The sequence below is a fragment of the Botrytis fragariae genome (assembly GCF_013461495.1).
Source record: "Botrytis fragariae strain BVB16 chromosome Unknown tig00000161, whole genome shotgun sequence".
Lineage (NCBI taxonomy): Eukaryota > Fungi > Ascomycota > Leotiomycetes > Helotiales > Sclerotiniaceae > Botrytis > Botrytis fragariae.
In genome coordinates this window covers 111,133-137,136 of record NW_023500998.1, presented here as the reverse complement: position 1 = coordinate 137,136, position 26,004 = coordinate 111,133, and the positions used below count along the sequence as shown (strand labels likewise).

Sequence of the window (26,004 nt, the reverse complement as noted above, 5' to 3'; positions counted from 1 at the left end):
GCAGAAAAGAGCATTGTTGCGGCGTTTTCTTTTTGTGGGTTTAGTTGTAGTTCGGAGAAAATGAGGCATGGGCAGTGAAGGATATAATGAAAAGGGGCATGAAAGGGAGCATGGGAATTGCGGGCATGAAGGTGGATGCGATTATTCGAGGGGCATGAGAAAATGTATTGGATACACTCAGATATGTACCCAGTGTATTAACACTTTTCTGGCTTTCAGGCCCTTGATGAAGGGACAAGCTGATAGTGGAGATCAGGAGATGATAAAATATGAATGAATCTTTTCATTACTCTTATTTCCATGACGAGAGAGCGTGAGCTGAAGGCCTTGAACTGAGGTGATTCGATATTTGGGTACTTTAACACTTGGACCTCGATTGGGCTTACCATACAAAACGAAGTGGCAGGAAGAATATACTCACGAAAGTCAATAGCTTGGCATTTTCTCCCAATCTAGTTGCAGCACGACTTTCCACAACAGCACTGACATTGAAAAGCTAGAAATTAAAAGAACTGGTCTAATAAAAAGCATGGTAACAGGACATCGCACTTACGCCATCTCTCAAATCGAGAGCTTCCTGTCGCTTGTCGCGTAATCTTTCTGCTATCTCTTTCAATTGTTCGAAAAATTGTCGCATTCGCTTGCGAGAGGCTTCAACAAATCCCACCTCATCTCCTGCAACTGGGGTGAGTTCTCTCTGATTAATCAATTCAGTAATATGTTGTATGTTCTCTGGAATCACGGCATCCAATTCCTTAAGTGTCGATGTTGCCCAAAAATACCGCTTGGATCTGGAAAATGTCTCGTCGTCTACCAGAAGATTATCGTGCTTCAATGGATCCAAGAACGCGATCCTTTCGGTAATCAAATCGTCAAAATATTCATGAATCTGCTCCTATTTCTGCATCATGTCAGAGACGGCAGTGGCTACGTAGTAGAAGAAGATCAACAGAAAGTTCCGAGAAGTACCATCGGAATGCATTGCAATAGAGATTGCTCTAGTGTATGATGTGAAATGAAAGCTTAATTCTGGGGTATCAATAGGTTCGTAGTGACTCGACAGGCTGTCAAGACTGGAATATTCATAGAAACAATCAGTCTTGTGAATAGGTGTAAACTTTGAAGTCGGCAATTGGCGTGTATCGAAAGTATTTCAAAAACTTCGAAGAAATAAAAGTCAGGCATAGAAGCTTGTGAATTATTATTCATAAAAATGGAATACAACTGCTACTCAGAAGTTCTTAGGGCCCGAGAGTAGGATCTGAAATAGAAGCATTGTCGCTTAGTTGGGCATAGTAATCAGGGGCTCAAGTCCAACGAGGAACCTAGCCAATTGTTTGAATTTAAATATAATTACAAATTGAAGCTTAAAAACTGTAACGGATGTGTTAGTGTACAACTTTTTGTGCCTTTAGATGAATCTCGAGCGCTTGCACATGAACACTCATGGCATCAAGATGAATAATCAAGTGAAATAACTACCTATGCTAAGCGAGATTTATAACTAGCTGCATGGCACTCACTAGACTAAACATTGAGCATAGTATCGGTATTCTTTTCAAGAGACTCGAAGTAGTTTTGCATATGTGACGAGCTCAAGAAAAATGATCATCGTTCATCTGGAATTCTTGAAGCGCATGTAGAGATTCTAGTGAATATTAAGAATAGCATGCATTATGCATCAGCTTTCTGAAATGAGGTTCTTTTCTTCAAACAATATCTCTGATTGTGCAACATCGTCAAATACTTCTAAGACGCCTTCGTTAAACTGATCGTTTCCGATTAGCTTCCACTTACCGCTCAAAACTTACCCTTAACATTCTTTGCTATGTGCCACCTCTACAACCATCATTTTATCTGCCTACACATCAGCGACCAGACACGTTGGGAGGAATGTGACAATATGCCGGCTCTAGACTACGAATGCTGCGAATTTAAAGACAATCTGTGATCAATGAGATTAGCTATGATTCTTTAGTATTGAAAACTACAACTAAACCTCGGATTAGACACTCTATTAATCATTTATGGATTTTCAAGGTAAACGATTATATCCAAATAGACTTTTGCTGCTAGACTATGAGAACTAGGTAGATATTATCCAAGAAATACATGAGTTTCATAAGAATCTTTACCTAAACACAGTAGTATTTGAGTATTGATCCAGTGTATTTCTTCCTTGGTTAGCTGTAATGAGTATTTATAGATGCATCGACAAGAACATGATAATGATAGATTCTACGAATATATATCAGAATACTAAATAAGGAAATAGATGAAAATTCCTTCAAACATGATATTATTTCATACCCAAAGGATTCTACTGCATAAAATCACTAATTTCGTTCATGTATGGTATCATTATGACCAAGTTTCGCTTATCATTACATCATTTCGCTCCTGATTCTAACACCCGATACCTTTCATCTCACCCTACCCCTCTTCATCTCTCTCTTCATCAACCCTTGAAACTTCCTCTCTCAATTCAAACCCTCGAGTGCTCTGAACCTCCTCATCTCTCTAGCCTCAGAGTTTCCCTAATCAATACACAAAATCTAACCTACTTACCTACTTCATCTATCCATCACTCGACATCGTCACAAGAAGATTCCACTCACGCATATCAGAACGCCTCGGTGTATCATTTTTCAGTTTATTCATTATCATATTCATTATCTACATTTGAAATCCACCGCTATGTCCCACGACTTGGCACTCATTCATACGTCGTACTATGGTATTAACTCAACACTCCTTCATGTCCATGTTATTCTCCACTTTCCATTTCACTCTGAGTCTTGAGCGTGCTCACATTCTCTTCTTTCTTTCTTTCTTGCTTGCACTCGGCTAATTCTCTTCCATTTGATTTCCCGCGCATGGCTGAGGTATGTACAATGTGCTGTGATATGTTTCCCCCCCGTTCCTCCTCTCCAAACTTGTTGTACCGTGCCATATGATATGTTACGGTATTCTCTTAGTGATCGTTCCAGTGTATGTAATAAATGCTCAAATCCGAACGCCGCTCTCATGCATGTTTCAAATGTAAACATAAACTCCCCCGCATCACCCCTATCCATCACTCAAACCATCCTCGGTTCCTTTTTTCGGCTTCGATGCTTCGTCCATTATGTTCATATGATTCCTTGATCCTTCTCATCACCCAACAATCTCCTTCCCCTTTCCCTTCCCATCCAAAACAGGCGAAATGGATAATTCTCCACCAGCATCATACTCAGACCAACTCAGTACATGATTTCGTTTTTTCTTCACTCCTCCCGATGTTTCCATCATCTGAGGAGGAGGCGTAGGCGCCACAACTTTACATTCAAAATCAAATCCTGGATGTGTATACACAGGCTCTGGATTCCATGCCCCAACATTTGCAGACGTCGAGCTGGGAGATCCCATGCTAGATACCGAGTCGGTGTTTGCACGATGAGTTTGATAAGTCTGCTTGGTTGCCTTGGATTGCTGGGGTTGGAAGTCTTGATGTGAAAGAGGTTGAGGGGGATTTTTGTGTCTTCCGTACAAATTCGCGTGGACTTGCATTTGTGCACTTTCATTTTGTGAATTTGTGTCTCGTTCTGGTTCTCTGGGAGCGGGTCGCGCATCCAATCCGAGTCCGATGGGTATACTGTGCGTGCTGCTTTCTCTCCTTAATTCCTTGCCGTCATTTTCCTCTGCATGTACTTCTTGGCTTGTCGAATTCATCCTTTCTCGGCCCTTTCCTTTTTGTATGTTTCTTTGTCCTTGAGTTTGGCCGTATCCTTGTCCTTGGCTCTCCGAAAGGGCTCTCGCACGTCCTTCCTGCTCCCTAACCAACGCATGTTGATATCCCATATTCTGCTGATGCTCCCTACTATCTCGATACATTTGATATGGATTTTGGTGTTCATTTGTGCTTGCATTCATACCTTTCCCATAGCGCGCTGAAGCTAGCTGTTGGGTATATCGGTGTTGCGCTTTTTGGCTTGAGTATTGGTTCTGTGCGTATTGAGATGCTGGTCCTTCATTCATATTTGGGTTTGGATTGATCGAAGGGGAATTTGATGAATTTGCGGAGTTTCCGCGGCGGTGAGATTGTATAGGTCGACCGGACAGAGATAAGGGTAAATGAGAAGGCCCATTTGGATGCCAATATCCTTGTGCCTGTCTTTGAGAAAGATTTGTCGATGTACCCAGAATCATACTATGTGAGGGCGTACTCATCGCACTAACAGCACCCTCACTTCCACTTCCACTCATTCTCTCACTTCCTCCGACAGAAACGCTTCTTCTTCCGATTTCCCTTCCGTCTAACTCACTCATCGTAATACCCATACCGGATCGATATGCAGGTCGCGGACTGGGCATTCTCGGAAGTGGATGGAAAGCTGGATGCGAAGATTCGGGAGGGGGTACTAGGGATGATTTTTCAGGATCATGGGAGAGTGGCCTTTCATTTTCGTCATCTTCTTGGGATTTGGGAATGAGCGAGGGATGAAATGTTGGAATTGAATGGCTTGGGGCGGAGACTTGGGATTCGCTCATTGCTGGCCCACCAGGTGGTGACTTTGGAGGTGGAGGAGTACTATTGGTTCGAGCTCCTATTTTGGAAAAAGATGGTTAGTATTCATATCACCACCAACGAGGCATCGTAAGAGAAAATGCGACAAATAAAACTGGATAACTCACTTCCACCAAATGGTGCGAAGACATCCCCCAATCCCAATCCAGAAAATCCAGGACTCCTCGTGCTCGTGCTACTAGGCGTTTGTAACGTCTTTCCTGTCGTGCTATAAAACTGAATTGTCTCTGGATCTGGACTTTCGGGTTCAGCGAACATCCTTTCTCTATCCTGCTTTTTCTTTTGGCGAAAACGGAAACAGCAGAATGCAGCCATTGCGAAACAAATCAAAGCGATACTACCAACGACTGCTCCAGCTATGATTGGTGTTGAATTTGATGGCGGGGTGGGAGGAGTTGTTTGTGCGACTGTGGTGGGGGATTCGGATAGGTTTTGTGTAGGTGCACTGACTGGATGGCTGACAGTTGTAGTTAGGAGGATGGTACTTGGTGAGAGTGTCTGCGGGATTGTTTGCGGTGTTGTCTGTAGGATTGATTGTGAGGATTGTGTAGTTTGAGATGATGCGGTTGATGTAGCAGAAGAAGAAGCAGAAGTAGGAGACATAGATGTAGATGTAGATTCAGAAGAAGAGGTAGAAGAATTGGTTGAAGTACTCGATGCGCCAACTGCAGCGGTATTTGAATCTGGACATTCTGATACTGAACATGCATCTACAGAACAACAACCCTTGAAATTATTTGCGTTGCAAACATACCACAGTTGTCCTTGTGCACATTCTCGAGACTCTCGTATGAAAAGGGATTGATTGAAGCTTTGAGCATCTACATTGAGATACATCTTGAAGACTTGATGGAGAAGGTAATTGAGATAAGAAATCAAACAACGAATTTAAATTCAAGTCTTGAGCAGGATTTCGAAGATGATCAAAAGACAAATTGAAGATTTTCAAAGTTGTTGATAAATATGTGACTACATGGATGACTTTTCCAAGATATTCGTGTGTTGAATTGAGTCGAAATGACTGATGATATAATTGAATGAATAGAAAGGTGAATTGAGAAATAATGTACTAACCGACCTTGGTTGATCAAATCACGCAGTGTTTCTTTTCCTGTTCTTTCAATCTCCTCCCAAGTGAATCTCAAATAACCAAAGCATGCGCTGTAGGTATGGTTCAAATGTAAAATATAAATCATATATGAATGCATATATCGAGTTAGACGCCCCTATGGACCGAAGACCAAACCTTGAACCAACAACAAAATTCAGCAAGATAATGTAAGAATTTTCTAATTGTAAATGGATATGGATATGTAAATAAAAATGAGGAAAAATTCAAGGTCGAGTAAGGCTATGGTTACGGCTCATGAGACCAATATCTAATATATACCTGGGTGAAAAGGTCTCTCGGTAGGTCGTTTGCGTGGCACAGCACAGCTTTGTGCCACTACTTACTCTTTCATATCCCATGTTGAGAGTTCTTTCCTCGATGCGACTCTACATACTCTCACATGGGTGGTACTTGGGTACCCTGCATATGCAGTGCCGTAATACAAATTCATCTGACGTTCACACAGTTGCCGATGGATATCTGGAGGAAAACAGTATAGATGTATAGACGTGATCAAGGGTATAGCTTCGTGCCATTGATTTTGGATATCTGCCGTTGAAGCACAGCCCGAAAATTGATCAATCCTCAGTCGATTGGAGCATGCATGTTCAATCGGAAGAGATCCCCGCGCTCAGAGAAAAATGGCGGAGTGGAAATAATCGCCAGATTCAGGTACAGCTAGTCTACATAGAGTAACCATGGCGCTTAATGCACAAGAAAATGATTGGCTGTTGATTTTTCCCGAGAATTAATATTGGCTCAGTCCCCCTTTTTTTAGATGTTCCTCGGTAGGTAATGTGGCACAATATACCTCAGCCTCTGATGTACGTTCGTATGGAAATATGGAAAGCCACTCCATGCATGCCTCACATTTACAAGCACACGTTCCACTTCTAGATATACGAGTATACAAACTAACGAAAGCCGATATAAAATACAGACGAAATCAATTCATAGAGTAGACGCATCTTCCCCTCACCAGAATGAGCACAGCACTCAATCTTACCAATGTAACCTTAATCCATCATGCTCCGCGCATCTTTATGACTACCTAACCGAGACATAAAAAAGGCATACCCGAGACACCTACCCCTCTAGTTACATATATAACCGCAACCCAGCACAGAAGCACAGCAACTATTTCTTACTCCGCGTTTCACTCCCATGATTTTCAAAATGCAAGGGCGACTCTCATTGGATATCATCGAATGTAGAAGCGCTGTGTTCGCCGAAGTATACCGATAGTTTGGTAATGCAATGTACTCTGTTGATTTTGTGCTTACAGTAGATACGTAAGCAACGCTACCCAGGCTGTGTTCATTTATTGTATTATGAGGTACAGCATCTCGAAGTATGCATGATTATATTGCGAGCTGCGCAAAGTTCCAGGGAGCGGGAGGTCCCCATGAGGTTCTGAATACGAAGCCCAAGACATTAATCCTCCCAAGGTCACGGTCCGGGTTCTGATGAGAGGAGATCGTATCTGAGATAAGGTATCGAATGGTGGAAGTTGGACTTTAAACCCTCGTACGTTTCATTTCTGAGTGTCATCTTGTCTTGCCAAAAGCTCTGGATCAACGTGACTTTATCGTTAACAACATTGAGCTCATAACCTTACCATCCAATCGATATCCACGACATCGCCAAATTGACAAAATAGAGAACCCATATTTGAAAGAGAGAAAGAAGATGCGATTAATGAAAGCGGATGGACTGAGGTGAGTGGGTAATGAACCATTGCAATTGGCTGGTTGTGTAAGGTTGTATCACGTGAATTTATACCCAAAGATCACATCACCCCAACATGATCTGATCCAAAGCAAAAAAACGAACCACTCTGGCAACATAGCGAGATAATTGACTCCCATCATAATGGTCAATACTCAAGTCTTCAATTGTTTTGAAATCATAATGCTCCGATGGGCTGATCTTTATCATCCTACGTGATAAGTTTTGAGCGTATATGAACTCCATTTGTACCCAAAGATGTCTGTAATTCTCAAACTATCTAGTCTCATATATGTTCATCACTGCTCCTTAATTTCACGTCTACGCGCATAATACGAAACATAATTATGGCTTCAAGATCGAGACTACACATTGATCGAAAGGAGCTTTACACGGATCTAGAAACACGAATTCATTATCTACACTCTTTTCTTGACTTCAGTTCACGTGAGTACACAACACTCCATTCCTCTTGAAATCTGCTCAAACTTTTGAAATAGGAGACATAGAAGCCCTCATTTATGGCTCAAAATACATCAAACAACTCATACCAGCCGTCGTGAATATCGTATACAGAAAACTTCTACAGTATGATATCACATCACGTGCTTTCACAACTCGTAGCACAAGTTATGAGGGTCCGCTAGACGAACTGCCGGATGAGAATAGTCCTCAAATCTTACACAGGAAGATGGTTTGTGGACCTGTGTCATCATACAGTTTGTCGATTAGGCTGACATGCTCTCTAGTTTCTGAGAGGCTATCTCCATAAACTCTGTTCAGATCCAAGCCAAATGGAATTCTGGGAATACCTCGACAAAGTCGGGATGATGCACGTCGGGCGTGGTCGAAAACATCCTCTACATGTCGAATATGTACACATAGGAGTTTGTTTGGGGTTTGTGCAAGATATCATCTTTGAGGCGGTTCTCTCGCACCCGAAATTGAGAATGGAGAAAAAGATAGCGATTGTGAAAGCGATTGGGAAAGTGTTATGGATCCAAAATGATCTTTTTGCAAAATGGTATGTGAGAGATGGTGATGAGTTTGCCGGGGAGATGGAGGAGGTGATGGTGGAGAGGGAAGGCTGGTTGAAGGGGAAAAAGGTCATTGATGGAGAGGAGAAGTTGGATGCTGAAGGCGAGGGGAGTGGCGAAAAGATACCTACCGAGGATGAGAAAATAAAGGAAGCCACAGCTTCTTGTCCATTCTCTGGGTTTCAGGTTAAAAAAGAGTAGTGATCTTCCCAATGTTTGAATATTAATGACACACGTTGAGACTCTCATATTCGAATATTGTGCCAGTACATCTCGACAGCTTTCAGAGGGAGAAAGCCAGGGAAGCATTTCCCCGGGACATCAATCTTATCCACTCCAGCACTTCTTGGGGTTAGAACAATGAGAATCAACAGCCGATAAGTACTTCCAAAAATCTTGCCTTTTCCCGGGCTGGAAGAAGTTTATCTTGTAAATGGCAGATGTTATTGATTTCGTGGTTGAGTTATCGGTGTTTTTTACGTGTTCCCATGGATAGCCAATGTTTTGATCAATGTCTATATCGGTGCTTCAAGCAGTATAATTTGTCTAACGCTATCTTTCCGCTGCATCCTCAGTCTCTCAGAGTCAATTGACCATCGTATCATCAAGTCATCCCTCTCGATTCAGTCCACGAACTCCAAGATTCAATTCGTCTAGCTGATTTCTATTGAGCACATCTTATCTTCTTCGCTTCAATAAGACGATCCTCGTTGGTATCGTCGTTCAAGCTCGTAAACAATACAAATCAAGAGGTCCAGAGCGCGATAGGAAAAGAATCTTAGAAACACATCGAAACATGTATCAAAGCTTACAAATCAAGATATACAGAATTGTCAAAGATACACTCTGATTCATAACTGCGCAACTAGAACCGTAGACATGGTATGGCGCTAGAGAAAGCAGAATAACGGGAAAGATCCAGAGAGAGAAAGTGTGAGGCAGCACAGTCAAATGGCACAGATAGATCACAGGCAGAGAACACTCGTTCAGGATCTGGGTGCATTTTCGAAGTTCGTAGTGGTGCTGGTTCAATTGCATGAGGATTCGATGGCGGAAGATTCTTGTTGTTTGAAGATTTAGGAGCGAGTTGCCTTGGAAAAGAGAAGGGGAGGGCGATTAGCAGTTAGGGTGAGATTTAGCGAGGGCGTAAGTCAGGGTTTAGGGGGTCTTTTTGTACGCGCAGATACTATAGTAGATACTTTTCTTTTACTACCTTCGTATACGCAGGCTCTCAACAATTCTATGAAGCTTTCCTAGTAATTTATAATTCAGAATCTGATTTGTGACTTGAGTAATATAAATATGTAAATCTCAACAATTAAAGTCAGATGACCTATGCCTGGCGTAGAGTTCAATTTTGAATTCCCATTTCCCAAAGATTGCAACATACATAAAGCCCTCGTTTACCTTCAGTATCTTCAGTCTTAAACTTTCATTGTTTAATTCCGTCGTGTGAATTTGACCTGATTCTGCTACCGAATGATGTACACCGCGTCCCCATCTTCCACCCAGATGTAGTCATTCAAAGACGAACTAGGCTGAGTTAGCAGTGAAGTGATTTGGCCAAAATAGCCAGATTCCGAAGTTGCAATCGCACATATCAAACGTATCTAGAGCAATTTTTCGTTACGGATTTGTAGGACGTGTCTTTGGTCCCAGTGTAGCATGAATAACAAAAAATTTAGCATTGGCATTGCCAGATATATGTCATCAGTGTGAAATATAATCTATGACTACCTAAGTAGACGACTAAGGGTATCTTTCATTCTTGATTAAGCTTTTCAAATAATTACAAGTCCTCGTAACTGCGGAGTTATGTGAGAATATCTGCTCGGAATCTCTATAACACAAACGATACTGCCAACACTTCAATACCTCATTGGCTCTTTTTCTCTCCTTCTCTAGCCCTTTCTTCCTCAAAATGCTTCACCGTAATCTTAATACCCTCGTCTAGAGGAACCAATGGTTCGTATCCCAACCTTCTCCTCGCCTTGTCAATACTAAAATATCTTGTCATGCAACTGAATTGGACCTTCATTTTTGTTAAATTTGGTGTCTTCCCAACAAGCCAGAACAGTCCCTCCACGAATCCTGCAAGTCCTAATCCAAAGTCCTTTCCAATAACCCACACATGTTCTGTTCCCTTTGTGGATCCCGCAGCTGCCCATACTGCTCGCGCCATATCCCAGAATGGAACGGGTGATCCGTTGGTGATGAGAAAAGCTTCACCATCTACGCGCTCGGTATCTAATGGAGTTGTGTTGAGCTTAGCAGTTGCGAGTAAGGCAGCGGCGGCAAGGAGATGTGCGTGTGCAACATTCTTGACGAATGTGAAATCGAAGAGGTTGGTATTATCGCCTAGTTGAAAGCCGGTACGGTTGGTATAGTGAACATTAAGGAGGCCGGGTATTAATTGAACGTCTCCAGGACCGAAGATGCCAGAGGGACGAATAGAGGCGGTCAGGAGTTGGGGGGATTCTGGTGCGCGGTTTGCGGCTATAACTATAGCTTCTGCTTCTGCCTATTCGTGCCATTATATTAGTAAGGGAATTTGAGAGTAAAATTGGCACAGCTGGGTAAAGAAATGGAGGAATTGCTAGACCATACCTTCGTCCATGAATAATATTCGCGTTGTAATTTCTCGGGTATGACAGGCCACCTCTCATCTGCATTAACCAAATCGGTTGTGTTATCTGAGATGATACTGGCACTACTTGTAAAAACTAAAGCTTTTACTCCAGTCTTTTGACACGCCTCAACTACACATTTCGTTCCTCCTACATTGACTTTATGGAATAATTCATTCGTTCCAGTAATTGCGACAGGTGATGCTGTGTGAATAACAACATCTGGCTTGATGGAGTTGAATATTGAGAGAAGAGATTCGAGAGAGGTTATATCGCCATCATGGTAGGTAACTTCTCCTGATGAATGTCGATTTCGATTTGTACGTAGGTCAAGAACGGAGATTGTGCAATTGTATCGATCATGGAGGAGGGAGACAATGTGATGGCCTAGAAAACCGCAGCCACCGATCACAAGAACGCGACCAAGAGGGGCTCTCTTTTGAATAGACATTTTTGAAGTAATTGAGTCAATTGAAATTCAAAAGGGACAACAAGTAGTAAATGTGGAGATTTAAGTTGGTTGACGTTTGTTTATGGGGAAGAAGCTGGGGATCGGAACACGGAAGAACTAATCTCCCGGAAACATTTACCTAGCTTTCACAAGACAAGGACTCAACTTCAACCTATAGTTATCAGTCAAGCTCCAAATTTACTGGTATGGAATATCCCTTAATTATGAAGACTACAATGTTACCTTTTACTTCATTGAATGATGGTGTTATCTCTTCAGAGTTAAAAGGAGCTTGAGCGCCAGGGGATTACCATTTCCGAGTGGAAATATGATCAAGTTGATTGACAGCACAATGAATATTATTTACTATTAATGCTGCCCGTTTGATGCAAACTTTTCACGGTTTCGAAATCGATGACACATATTCGACCCGGAAAATTAAAGGACCTGATGTCCTTGAGATCTTGTTCATTTATTGAAAATCGATCTTTTGTGGTTACATTTCGAGCGAATACTGCGCAGGTATTCTACCAATTCACGGCGCGTTCAAAAATCTTAATTTCGAGATATGAGGAAAGAACCATGAACTCATGGGGAAGGCAAAGGCCCTTGCGAAGTGTTACCAATTCCCCGACAAATGGCGGATGTAATATAAGAGAAATGCATCCTTCGTAATAGATAATCTGATTTGCTAAAGCTCTCCGTTTTCCAACTTCATTTTTTGCATTTCACAAATACATCATTGTCATTCCTTGACGCATCTTTCCAGATTTCTATCGTGTTGGAAATCTTCGTAATCAGGGAGCTCTACCCAGAGAATTATGTCCCGATCAATGCCCGATGGTCGCTATAGCTTCATCCCTCTCTTCCGTTGTGGCTTTACTCGCTGCATCAGTCTTCGGTGTAATCTTCAGAAGCTTCGATGATTCATTCAGTATGGTAGGAGTGGACTGGAGGCTGGAGTGAGTGATATTATAGAAGAATGGAGGCTACCAGAAGACTGCTATTCTTCATAGCAACTTGTAATCACTTGCCGGACTCATAATCAACGATGCTATTAGCACAGCAGGTTAAATGAGGTCAGTTAAGCGAGAATGACGAATGAAGTAGAGATATGAGGTTAGCGAGGTCATAGAATATATATTGAATTACTCTAGCTGTTAATCTGAGATATGTATAGCTTAACCGATATACTGCTAGTCAAAATCGTCGTTTTGTGCGTTAGTAACAGTTAGTTTTTATTGTCTACATCACCTCATTCGCTTTCATCGCCGTAACGGTGTTCTATACACGAGCTATTCCCCAGGCCCTCCCCTTCTATTCAAATTTTTTATTTTACAGGCGTTGGGGCACATATTGTTGGCACTAAGTTTAAATATTCATAACTAGAATCCTATTTGATATACGAAACTAAAGTATCGATGTTTTACTGGAATTTTAGTTCGAAAGTATGTTCTAACATAATCATAATTAACGTCTTACCCGTACATGAACCTTCCACTCTAGCGCTATTAGTGGGACTCGCATAGCGAATCTCATTTGTCACAAATTGCCTATCACATCTCGCTCTAGTGTTCAATACGTTCGTTGAATTGGCATGTACACTTTCTTCTCACGCCCCCCGTATCGATTACCTTGTTGGTGGGAACACCCGCATCTGACTCATACTTCATTCAACTAAAAGCCAGTTTTGGGGCCTGCAAATCATCATTCGGTTTTTATCATACCAATTAACATTAATGAAGCCTTTCAATGGCGAACTTATTCAACGGAAATAGCTGAAATGCTGAGATGATGATACTGAATAATGATTCAAGGGCGCAGATTTGAGTATGAATACGTTCACTTCCACGATAATAAGCAATCAAAGTACGCTCATGGGGAAATATCTTAATTCATTTATCCTAATCCATTCATCCAGACCCAAATCTCAATTTTATCTTCTCAATCCACCCTTCTTTCACAATCATATGTGCATGTCATATCATATCATGTCCTGAAAATGCCTCCCGCTAGATGTGTATTAAACAAAAGTACGCGTCGAAACAAACAGAACACCTCCAGAATGTTAGGTGAATATGAAAAATATATTAACCCAATGCCCATGGACCAACGCCAAAGAGTCTGAAAAGTTACGCTTGGTAATTAGACCCTATCAATCAAACACGCTCATGATATCTCATCAAAATGACCACCCTGCAATCCAGCCCAAATCAAGCTCAAACGCTCATAAGTTATCGTGTACGACTTCAAGCAACAATACTCCTAGCAACACTACCACCCCACTTGAATCTCTTCAATCCGCCAGTTCCACTTCTAACCACTTCTCTTCCGCAGCTACCATCACTCATAGAGCCATTCCATCCCCCGAGAACCGATGCTTCTTGCCTTCCTACTTCTCGACCAATGACATATCCTGCACCAAATCCAACTACTGAGACGAGTACTACTACGCCTGCGCTCATAACCCAAGTCAGTAGGGTAGGCGAAATGAACGCTTCCTCGCCTTGTACCAGTTCTCCCTTCTTCTTTTTAAGAGCCCGAGTGTTTTGTTTTGTTTGACTAGCTTTGCGTTTGATAGCTTCATCTTGCGAATCTTGTGACGATCCACTCCTTGAGCGACTTGATGATAAAGGTCGTGATATATTGGCTGTAGTAGGTGGTGCTGTACCAATGAGTTCTGACTCCGGAACTATTCGGAGTCCCATTGGTTCATTACTGGTGGCGTTTTGAGCGGGAGACTTTGGAAGACCTCTAGCTGCAGCTGCACAAGAGAGTAATGTTGTGAGGCTAGCCCGTAGAGCGGCATCATGATCTATAGGGAGTCGCGTGTGATTGTTGAACGTCGTATTTCGTGAAGTTGTGTGGTTACGCGATGGATAAGGTTGTGGTCGAGGTTGCGAATGGACTTGTCGTGGGAAATATGAGCCATTAGAGGGATCTTGGGTTCGATGACTCTGGGATTGTGAAGAAGGAGGATGAGAGAAAGCATTTGGCTGGGGTGTAAATGGTAATGCTGTTCCTCTTCCTATTCCCAAAGCTGTACCGTTCTCATCTTCATCATCTTCGAATTCTGCATCATATCTTGCGTGAGTTGTTAACCGTGCTGGAATGGCTTCTGGTGGAGAAATTTCATTGGAACTGGTTATGATATCTATATGATCTGGTTCCGATTCCGATTCTTCGTATTCCTCTTGACTGCTCGTGCTTCTTTGTCTGTTGTCATTTGTGATTACTGGGGGGCGTTGTTGATTATGAGATCGCCTGCGTCGTCGAGTAGAAGGATGTTGAGATACGCGGAGACCGGTTGTTACAATTTCGTTATCGATGGAGGAAATAGAGGACGAAGATGGTTGTGAGGATATCTCGACCCACGATTCTGCTGTTTTGCCAGATTAGATACGAGATTAGATTAGATTTGTGGAGAGGATATGGGGAAATGGAGAAACTGTAATTAAAGAAAGTCGAAATACCTTCACTGCGCAATCGATCTGATACAGCATTTGATCTCGCCATATTGTTTCTATTTTGCTGATTCCTAACTGTATTTGCGTGTCGTGAATGTTGATTAGAAGGTTGTAATGTTGGCATGGCGAGGGATGAGGTTGATAATGGTGATGTGATATGATATGATGGCTGAGCTGATCAACACCGGGCGGGGGTCAGGGTTCATAGGATAGGCACGAGAAAGTGAATACGGTCAGATGTTCGGTATATGTTTCAAGTCGATTTTGTTGAGAAATGAATATTTATTATTCAACCTCTTCGATAATCATCAGATATATCGTAATAGTTTCCTATCGACAGTAGTAATAGGGGTTGTGGAGATGGAGACCGCTTCTTGGAGGGGTTGGAATCTGGAAACTGGAGCCGGGAAAAGGAGTGAATGCTTTGTTGCCTTTGTTCTTGACGTTTGGTATTGCAGGTGGAGAGATAAGTTTCCAAGGCTGGCAAGGCACTTTAGATGCTATCGATATACCAGAGCGGGCTAGATTCTTTTCCGAGCATAAGCGGGTGCGTATGCGAAAGATTAGATGTATCCGAGGACTGCAAGAGAGTGGATTTGATGTGCATTTGATAGTGGGTGTCTCATGAGGATATATTTTTAACATGTGGGACAGGAACGAGAGTAGAAAGTGTAAAATAGTCAACCTTATGTAAGAGCAGTGAACGGTGTATGTGTACGATATCGGTGGCTGTATATCCCCTTTCTAGGGTCAGATGTGACCTTGCCTTCCTCCAACAATAAAGTAATACTTGTTATCATCGATCTTGATGAGACTGAATAGCATAGGTTGGCTGGTGCTGAGTGAGACATTGAATCATGAGCTTATCATCAATGGAGAGCATGCCACTTTAAATATTCTTGGATTTCACGTGGTATGATTGAATCGTTGTGAGTGGAAGCAAGTACAAACTAGACGTTCTTGACGTTATCAGTGAGTAGAAAAAAACTTGATCCAATTCGCCCTCTACTCCCTCAACAAATCGACGACAAACAATTGTATCTTCGACGTTGTATGTGAAGATATACTTGTGTCTAAAAATGTCTAATGCTCTTTGTGTTAAAGCGGCGTTTGCTCAGGTATGATTGCACAACCCTTGATAAAGAGACAGGCAGACAGGCAGGCAGGTGCGATAAGCCCACCGAATCTTTTGCCCCCCTCCCCTTTCTCTTCTATATTACTTCGCACCATACCTTGATCTATCGATTGAATCAGGATGTCAGGATGTCAGGATGTCGGCATGGAATCCATTCAACACAACTTCTAGTTGTTCGTTCGGAGATCCATCAAACACACTACATAAAGATACAATATCTAATCTCCATTATTTTACACTCCACCATTTACACTTTATACCAGGGGATCACCCGTCGGGGAACCACAGAAACTGTAATCAGGGTCTAACCGTACCGGAATGATCAGATTTATGGCCCGGTGTTCAGTCTTCGTCACATCGTGATAGAACAATCACCAAGGAGTGATTTTGGATAGAGTCACCATGATTGTCTGAGTGACAAGTATGAATCATCACATGTTTTTGCCATACTTTTGGAAGTGACAGTGTATAAGGTTCATGCTAGATTCCTTCACAAGACATCATGTTGAAACAAACTGAATTTGAGTTCTTTAACTCATTAACTGTAAAACGCGGTATGCAAGTGCAAGCGCAAGTGCAAGCGCAAGTGCAATGGCGATATATACTACGAGGCTGGCAAGATGGTATGATAATGCTAGGATGAAAAGAATGTTTACATTATAAAACTTTGTTTACGGAATTATAAAGAAGGCGTGAATAAGCTTAAATTATGGGACTATCTTGTCCCTTTTATCTGCAACGCCATAAGCGTTTTCATCAACATAAACTTCCTGGTTCGAACAATTCCTTACAAGTTATTTGTACTGTGTACATATCCTCACCCGTGATCAGCGTCGATATTTCCTCGCCAATGAATAGCTTTTCACCATGCCCTTTTGTTGCAATACATCTTCGAGATCGGGGTATGAAAACTATGAGTGAAGATTGGAAGATAGAGTGCTTCCAAACACCAAATTTCCGAAAGCTTTCCTGTTCTGGAAATTGCTGGCTACAACTGAAAACAGTCAAGTGCCTTACTGAGCCTATGTTTCTCAGCAACTCAATACATTCTGAAGCCCATGTAGCCCGAGGCCATGAGATTGACGTCTAAGCTAAAGAATTGGCGGCTTATTATGTTATCGCTCGCTGGAATCTCTCATTCACGTCGGACCCCGTTGAGTTGTGTTGATTATTCAGGATCTTTTTTTTTGGATGGCTATAAGTAATGGCATGGTCTCCTCCTAACTCTCGGTATTTCATGTCCCTTGTTAGGTTCTTGGTATTTCCTAATTTCCCAGTTTTCCTGTAGCATTCACATTGGCCTATAATACAGTTGTCGGCAATCCAAGATTTATTCTCCACACCACCTACTCGACCTTATTCATATCATTACATATTCGGCATGCGTCTTTGCAATTTGTGTAATCCGTTTCTATGCCCCATCTTCAACCTCAAATACACGACTGTCGTCTGTCACATGCTGTGTAATCTTTCTTGCAAGTTGTATCCCCACTTCTGTATTACCCAAGGTAGAATAGTTCGACATGATTGTATCATTAAAGACTACATCATGTATTCGTATAGTGGATAAATGGAACAAGGCGAAACAAAATTGCACGAATTTGCTCTGTGCGATATACTGTTGTGCACTCGAGCCACCAAAAGTGGGTTATTCATACATAATGGTTGTTCCAGGTGTATGCCATCTAATCGATACACACTCATCATCTTGAATTTCATATTGAAGCCTAACATCACACCAACACCGATGGGCCCGATGTTGAAATTGCGCACGCTATTACCCCGCAGTCGTCTTGAGTCTTGATTATGTTCATGATATTTACAAATGAGGGTGTTGTATGACATTTCTGTAGTGACTCCTCTATGTTACGGCTTACTTGAGAAACTTTTTCCAAGCATTTCATGCTAGGTTCAATTGATTTTAGAGCTATAAAATCATGTTTGTATCTGTAGCAAACTTAATTTAGGCAAGTTGGGATCTATCAGTGTAGACTTCGGAGGAGTTTCTTGCTGTCTAACATAACACAGGCAACAATACTACTATTGTGGGCGTTTCGAGAGAGCTGGAGACGCCTGGCAGTCTTTGCTGGCTGTACAGATATATGCTGATTGCCCCCTCAATTAACTTGTTCCGTTATCACTACCAATACGATTGCTAAAAGAGATTCGTGCGAGTCATCACTACGATGCAACGTGCGATATGATAGGAGTGGTTTTGATCGGTAGTGCTATGTGGCACGCAACGTAAAGCAAATGGTTGTGCAGTGGCCTGGTGCTTCACAACCAATTTCAGAATCACTGAAACCAGAATTACACTCCGCCCGTACTCATGAAACAGAAATTGGTGGAAAAGTAACAAATCTAGGAATTCCTGTTGCAAGCTTGGAAGACATTGCAGCTCTGCATAGAGCTGATAAATTTGAGTCCAATCAGAAACGATCGTGTTCGAACAGCTTCAAAACGAAGTATCACCGCAGAAAGATCTCACGGCTCATTCAACCTCAAAGGTGAGCAGAAAATAGATGATCGACAAGATGATGAGTAGAAAAAACATAAATACCACACTTATACCCATTTACTCTTGCTTCTCCAGGTCAATTCAAATCCCAAAGCAGATAAAATATTTTCAAAGTCAAAAATTACAATCATTCTCTCAGTTCATACACCTCTCAAGATGGCAAGTGAGTCTTCTGCAACGGCAGAGGGAGTCGAGGCTCGAGAGTATCCACATGATTTCGATGCAATTACACCTCTATCCACAGCTTGGGTATGCCAACAGCTTGTCTTTCCCTTATTTTCTGAGTGATATCTCACGATTAACATGAAAAACAGGTCAAGTGGGACGTTAAGGGTGGCGGCGACCGCACTCATGAGCCAAACATCAACACAAACTACAATCTCGAAGGTAATCCGTAAGTTAGGATCTTTCCACCAAACAGGTCTACATTGCTGACAAGCTTGAAGCAATATTCAAGGCGTGGAAATCAAAGCTACTGTCGATGTTAAATTGATCTGCTGGTCGTAAGTGGTGATTCCTAAGAGCTTTCAGGAATAAGCAATGACCGTTGTTCAAGTGGCTCTCCTGGAAATGGCACTCCGAATATTACAATTGAAGGACCTACCAATGGTAAACACAAGATTGATCCCAGAAGACTTGGGGGCTACCGCGTCGAAATTCGTTGAAAAACTTTTCAACATTCCGGTGAACGCCAATAGTCAGTGCAGTTTCCGATAGTACTTGCTGTTGCAGTGCCACTGAACAAACTTGAACTTCTCGCTGCAGGCTGTTCCTAGTTATTATATTGATCCTTTTCTTTTTGATCTCGAATCATTTCTGGCATATCATAACTAGTTATACCACTGTCATTACTGTATTAAATTCACATCGTTATTGAAACCTTTCTTCTACAAACTCCTGATATTGTACTCGATTTAACTAAAACTAGAGTTCATAATAGGCCAGCGAAGCAAGTAAACTAAGCGATATCTCGGCAGCTCCTCATTTTCAAGTAGAAAATACAGACGCACATCTCTGAGGCATTGTTGGTTTAACACATAAATATCATGCTTTAACAAAATAAGTCGCTATGCGGAATTCTTGTGGTTGTTTCAATCCCTTCCAGTGTTCTGTCCCCAATTGCATTCGGAACAACTTACTTCTACTCAGTCGTCCTGTTTGATAAGCCATAGGATCTTTCCTGAATGGGGAAGGCGGAGGAACGAAATATCAATTAGACATTCATGGCGAGAAGAAGTTTACAAAGGGACACTTCGGTGTTTCTCTTCTAGAAATATGACCTGGTAGCTGAAGAACATCTTTTCCCTAAACGCTTCCTCTTAAAAGCCGACACAGCGACGGACATCTCCCCTTTCGTGTTCGCCTGTACTAGCAAGAAGTAACGACTTGCAAGAATAGAAACCCCCTCTATGAGAACAGACAGTAGATTTCTAAGAGTACTCGCACAAGAATCGGAGAAAATTCAGACGCTGCTAACAAGGTCACGTAAGAGAAGAGAACTCCATTCAACTCCGCACTTAGCCAAGCTACATTTAAATCAATCAGCTGTCCATTATATCACTTTACTCTTCTATTCTCATCAGAATTTCGGAAATCTCAGCTCTTTCCAAAATCTGCCATATAGCACATCTTTAGAAATCGAAATTTAATTTACTAGTAAAACCTCTAGCCAATAAAATATTTTAATTGCATACATAATTACTCATCTCCATCTTCCGCATCTCTGATGGTAGGGATTCTCGTTCATTTCCATGGAAAGTTATGAAACTGCTGGGTATCACTAGAAATCTGGTCTGCTCTTTCGTTTCATGGAGTTCTGGGTATGGCAGTAAGGGTTTGGATATCTAGGTAGTTATCACTCTCGCTCCCCTATCAAATCGAAGATGATGATGTTGGTTTCATCTTGGTGGCAATAAAATGCTGCTTGCATTTTCTTATCAAAAGACATTTGAGGAATTCATTCTCGCAAAACACCATATCTCGATCACTAGTTATAGACCCTTACATCCTCGAAAACTCCCCAATTACCCTTTCGTTTGGATTGTTGACATGAGCATTGTCGGTGTTCAACCATCTGATGATACCGGAACTCTATATACGATCTTCAGCTTTCACCCCTTGTTGTCTGTATAAGAAATACAGTATTCGAGCCCTGATTATTAAGAAGAATGTAACTAAGATCCGGTAGAGTTTAAAGAGAGGAGGATGTTGTCACCTCAAAGTGAAGACTGGGATAGGGATCTGAGAATGATGATGGATTATTCCAAGCGATTTAGACGATTCTATCCATTGCCCAACAAAACTTATACTGTCACTGTCCACCGCTGGCCAAATCCACAATCATGGTGCTGGATTGTATTTTAAATAGATAAACCCCACCGGATGAAATATGCCCTCATTTTCACATGGAAATCTTGATCTGGGAATTCAATACAATCGTCCGATTTACTATTCACCAGGAACTAATCTCACAATGCGCACCGTATCACTTTTTGGCGACGCGTTATCAATTACTGCACAGTTCTCCCATTTCCGCTGCGCTCTGTGGCGGTTCTAAGCACGATAGCAAACTGCTACTCTATACCAAGGTGATTAGTGCGCAGCTCCAGAAGTTGATAAACAAATCTTAGCTCCATTTCCTGTTTGTTATCTGAACCGAATTCTATTTCAGATCTTCCTTCCTTGATACCACAAAGCCCTTTGAGCTATCGATTCACTTGTCAGAGAGTGGATTGGAGGATATCCATCTGAGCTATCCACTTTAGGTAGTTCGGGAGAGAACATCCACCGGAAGGAACATTAAATGACTAGGAAGGGTAGTTCAGGTAGATAGGAGCTAGAGAATTGTTACCGGTGGGTAGTGAGAGTGGAAGATGGGATAGTTTTGATTTCCAGAGGTAGATAGATACATAACGTCGGTCTTTTTTTAAAATCATGAACATGTTAATCGAGAATGGTTGTGTGTTGGGTTCAGAACTAAATATATTGCAAATGAAACTGGAATAATGAATTTTCAGGCTAAATTTTGCATCTCCTGAAATTCAAAACTTATTAATAATTAGTGTTTTTATCTGATTCAAACATAGAACCATCGAAGTTGTTCTTTGATCCGGATAGAAAGGAGGACTCGGAGATATATGAGTCTTGTTACATTGCAATAAGCATGCGCTATGAAAGCAATAAGGTCTAGGTAAATAGGAATGAGAAGATTGCAATGCGATGACTATTTGTAATATAATACACTGGTTCCATGGTGCTAGGCATTATTGAGTTAGGAGTTTATTCGTTCAGAGAAATAGAGATACATCACTAGACATAAATTCTAACACTAGCACTAGCTATAGAATACCGAGTAAATGTACTAGGTATTGACAATAATGTACATCGTCCCAATGAAACGACAAATATCTCTGAACTTTCTATCTGGGGAAATTTGTGATCTATCCCCTATCCTCCGCAGGCGAAAATTTGTGCCATTCTGTCCTACCCAAAGATTCGGGCATCGATTACCAAAACACAAACATCGGAGCTTTCGGCTGACCCTACATTTGAGACATTCAAACTCTCGGGGATGACACTATTAGTTGGAAAAAAATACCATATCCGAATGACATCCTAGACTTTGCCGTTAGGTCAATGCTGAATCATTTTACCATTAGAGAATGAAGCCCCTGGAATAAGTCATCCCAACTTATACCCATCCAGGACAGCCCATCCATCCCGTCGCACCAAAAAAATAAGAAATAGTTCGTCATCCGGGAATCTCAGCCCCAATTCCCATCTTTCAAGAATTCGAGCGACGAGCCACGAATCACGAGATTGGAAATATATGTATGTATTTATTTGCCTCACAACCCTATACTCCACTCTACTCCACTAATAAAAAGCTAGTCAATGAATGGTATGGGAGAAGAAGCAAGACATCGAGACACTCGAGACATCGTACTACTCATGCCTTGGGCCCTTGAGCCCTCAAAATTCAATTCGGACAGATTGTATGCAGAATATCGTGGAAAAACAGCGAATGAAAAGTAAGAATGCCAAAAACAGAGTTTGAAACATATATGTTGTCAAACGGTAAGTTTTTCATGCATCACCATCCCCTCGTCCTTTCCTCCACATTCCATCCACAAATAACCTAGACCTTCACCCTCAAAGCATTGGCACTTCCTAAGTCTGACGCACGTGACTCAACGATCTTCATGGCTATCACCACGAGACCAATTTTCGTGGTACTGTCGTACCCCACATAAGATCTTACCGGCCGGGAAACAGTGAACATGTTCCCCGGTTCGTTGGGTTTGTGATGTTATTAATTGATTTTGATCCAAGTGCGTGGGATGAATTTTGGGGCTTGGAACGCGTGGGTTTCCAGGGTTTGAAAAAGTGGAAGGGGGAGAGACAGTTAAAAGAGGAAAAAGCTGGATGTGAATGGGCAAAGAGAGGTGAGGATACTCGTACACTAACAAAACAGTAACCAAAAATGCGGAAAGCTAAAAGAGAGGAGTAGACGAAAATCAATACCAGCACTAGCATTAGCTATAGAACATCGCGCAAAAGTAGTTAGAGTGAGAACTTAGCCACGGAAGTATCGGTACTGCTACAAGGTGCGAACTGTGAATGGAGTGAAGAACCGTTTTGATGTGCGCGAACAATTGGATCAAAGCCGTAAACTCAAATTCCGATATTTGATATTCGAGACTCAAGAATCTCATTGCTCGTATGCGCATATGCGTGTATGCAAACTCCCACAAGACCCTTAGAAGATCATTCTCGAAGGGTACTCAATGTAAATTGATCCCCAACAAAAATCCAGAAGCACTTGCATAACCTTCAACTGACTAGATCTCGACCACTATCTGTGTTATACGTAGTGATGATGGTGATGATGATGGCGTTGGTAGCGCATGCATCTAAAGTGATCTGATTGACCAGCTGACTGCTATTTCTCACTAGCTCTGGTAAGTTTTGGCTTCTTTGAATTTAGTCTGGGGTCTTGAGTGTACAACTTCTTAGTTCCCGTTCAGAGCTCGAGTAGCTAGTTGCTAGGGAGTCGTATAGATTAGTTGCGGCTTGCTCTAGGGTAAAGGGTAATATGTAGTGCTCGGTTCCAAGATTTCTGGGCGAAAGGAGGTTACGTTGGTTGGATTGGCGTTGCGAGTGAAGGGTGGTAATTGGTACATGAGTGAAGGGAGGTAAAGTAAGCTTTGATTGAAAGTGTGTGGGATGATGATGTTTATTTGGGAGGCGGTAGTGATGTGGTAACCTTTGGACAAGCATAAATAAATAAGTTTCCAAATATATGACATGGACTCGAGATGGGGTAAGTTGTGGGTAAAGATTGTTGCTGGGCGAGCTCTCGGTTGCTATTCTTTGGAATTTGGCGATTGTTAGACAGGGGTTCTGGGGTTGTCAGAAGCTTGATCAGGAAATGTAACGAGATTCTACAGAATGCTCAAGATTGATTTGTTTATAATTTACCGTAAATGTGAATGAAAGTAAGCAGTGTTTGATAAGTACTCGAGTGTAGTCGAATGAAATGTTTTGATAGTGACAAGGTAGGACGGCAACTCGACTCTAACTTGTGCTAATGCTTATATGTATGTGTTTATATGTAGGCATGCAGAGTAGAGAGAAGGAAGTAGAAAAGGGTAGAATATCTCGTGTGTCTAAATAACTCCAGCTGCAAAGAATATCTTGGATCAGGTCACCTAATTCACGATCGAACTAATTTGGTTAATATTACCGTACGTTTCTGTAAAGTGGTGCGGGTGGCATTCATGATGCCCCTCGTCCAATCCACGGACCTGGCCGAAGTTGTAAAGGGATCGAAGAATCAATCATTTTATGACCAGCATGCAGATCTCAAAAAGGATATGGAAATCGCAGATGACGAAGAAAAAGTTTCAAAATGGGTCGGGAAATAACGTTGTGATACGGCAATGTAATTTGGATAATGAGTGGATGGATATATGCGAGGTTGCAACCAATTCGTCTTTTTTCCTTTTCAGGGATCTAATGAGCAAGATATGATGGTAAATGGATAGATGATTTCTTTGGGGGCGAATTGGCTGTTAGGGATTGAACGATTGAACCATAGTTATGTATGTGATACTCCTTATGTGTGGGACAGCGCCAAGTGAGAAGTTGTGGTCGAGGTTGATGGGGGTCATCGTTCGGTTGTAATGGAGGGGTGAGCATAATTAGATATTCTCGACGTGGTTGCGTGTTTAATGATGGGTTGGCATATCGGGTGTAGAATTGCCAAGTGGTGAAAATGTTTCATTTTTTTGTTCGTTGTGTAAGTTTGACGGTTGAACGGTCAAAAGAGGGGGAAAGAAAGCAGGAGTGGTGACGATGAGTTGTGGCTGGAAAGGACTTCAAGGGCTGGCAGTGAGGTAGGCGAGTGAGTGAGCTTGCGCGTGTGATGGAAGAAGTTAAACCTTATTGTCGCTTTGACGTAGCATCAGGACTTAAATACAACAACTAAAGTGAGGGGAAACAGTCTAGAACAATTAGCTGACAATGTTGAACAGTATATCTTCAAATGTTATGTGCTGCTAACGAGGAGAAAGTATGCGTGGGTGGTGGGGGCTTTGTGAGGTTATTCGAATCCCACTTCGCAGTAATCTTACATGTACATCTTCTGCTTGTTATATACTCCTGCAACAGGAATATCAACGGATAAGAGAACCCTTTTGACTACATGTTGACTTTTGGAGAATTGCAAGAATCAGCCATAGGTGGTATGTGCTATGTCCACTCCGAATGCCCAAAAACCCAATATTGTACCTATTTATATAAATATCCACATCGACATCTAGGGTAGAATCACAAGCCCAGCTAATTCATTTCCTTATATCTACCAACCGTAACTAAGAATATACGAATGTACGAATGAATGTACGAATACCAAATGCCAAATACTAATAAACACTACCAAATACCGTTATACCTTCTCGCTCACCCATACTACAGAGTAGCATTGCCCTTTTGTCATGGTCTCGGTAGCTAGAACTCACCAGCTCAACTCAACTCAACTCAACTCATTGTCTAAACTTGCTAATTGGATTTGTTGTCGTTCGTGATATATTTCCTCCAATCCAATTGGTTGCTTCCCCTCACCTGAGATCTTAAGGGTATCCATATCCACAGCATATCATAGCAACTCCCTCCAAAACAACACGGAGTAGGTAATCAACCAAATCAGATCAGATCTACGAGGACTTTTTGACACAAGGGTTCAGGACATGTCAATATTCTAAAGAGTAGTGAAGGGAAAATAATACCTAGGTCCCTAGGTAGTCTCAAAACCTTGCTCTCAAAAGAAATAAGGACGAGAAAAAAAAGAAGAAGAAAAAAA

General features: G+C 41.8%; 7 protein-coding genes across 7 annotated transcripts; 3 read left to right on the top strand and 4 right to left on the bottom strand.

Moving 5' to 3' along the window:
* Positions 1–382: 382 nt before the first annotated feature.
* On the bottom strand, positions 383–972 carry Bfra_009199 (putative mg2+ transporter zinc transport protein; the record flags this gene model as incomplete). Its single annotated transcript, XM_037339549.1, has 3 exons — positions 383–496; positions 554–895; positions 970–972. The coding sequence occupies 3 exons, from the start codon at positions 970–972 to the stop codon at positions 383–385; spliced, it is 459 nt and encodes a 152-aa protein (XP_037189599.1).
* A 2,184-nt stretch (positions 973–3,156) lies between these two features.
* On the bottom strand, positions 3,157–5,404 carry Bfra_009198 (uncharacterized protein; the record flags this gene model as incomplete). The annotated part of the gene is made up of 2 exons (XM_037339548.1): positions 3,157–4,586; positions 4,675–5,404. 2 exons carry the CDS (start codon positions 5,402–5,404, stop codon positions 3,157–3,159), a joined length of 2,160 nt encoding a protein of 719 aa, XP_037189598.1.
* A 2,349-nt stretch (positions 5,405–7,753) lies between these two features.
* On the top strand, positions 7,754–8,644 carry Bfra_009197 (putative globin-like protein; the record flags this gene model as incomplete). Its single annotated transcript, XM_037339547.1, has 3 exons — positions 7,754–7,853; positions 7,907–8,100; positions 8,156–8,644. 3 exons carry the CDS (start codon positions 7,754–7,756, stop codon positions 8,642–8,644), a joined length of 783 nt encoding a protein of 260 aa, XP_037189597.1.
* A 1,675-nt stretch (positions 8,645–10,319) lies between these two features.
* Positions 10,320–11,521, bottom strand: Bfra_009196 (putative c-3 sterol dehydrogenase c-4 decarboxylase protein; the record flags this gene model as incomplete). Its single annotated transcript, XM_037339546.1, has 2 exons — positions 10,320–10,964; positions 11,051–11,521. 2 exons carry the CDS (start codon positions 11,519–11,521, stop codon positions 10,320–10,322), a joined length of 1,116 nt encoding a protein of 371 aa, XP_037189596.1.
* A 2,249-nt stretch (positions 11,522–13,770) lies between these two features.
* Positions 13,771–15,112, bottom strand: Bfra_009195 (uncharacterized protein; the record flags this gene model as incomplete). Its single annotated transcript, XM_037339545.1, has 2 exons — positions 13,771–14,903; positions 14,995–15,112. 2 exons carry the CDS (start codon positions 15,110–15,112, stop codon positions 13,771–13,773), a joined length of 1,251 nt encoding a protein of 416 aa, XP_037189595.1.
* Positions 15,113–18,797: 3,685 nt separating this feature from the next.
* Positions 18,798–19,306, top strand: Bfra_009194 (uncharacterized protein; the record flags this gene model as incomplete). Its single annotated transcript, XM_037339544.1, has 4 exons — positions 18,798–18,890; positions 18,956–19,035; positions 19,088–19,144; positions 19,198–19,306. The coding sequence occupies 4 exons, from the start codon at positions 18,798–18,800 to the stop codon at positions 19,304–19,306; spliced, it is 339 nt and encodes a 112-aa protein (XP_037189594.1).
* A 4,925-nt stretch (positions 19,307–24,231) lies between these two features.
* Bfra_009193 (uncharacterized protein) lies at positions 24,232–24,568 on the top strand (the record flags this gene model as incomplete). Its single annotated transcript, XM_037339543.1, has 2 exons — positions 24,232–24,241; positions 24,348–24,568. 2 exons carry the CDS (start codon positions 24,232–24,234, stop codon positions 24,566–24,568), a joined length of 231 nt encoding a protein of 76 aa, XP_037189593.1.
* Between the last annotated feature and the right edge of the window lie 1,436 nt (positions 24,569–26,004).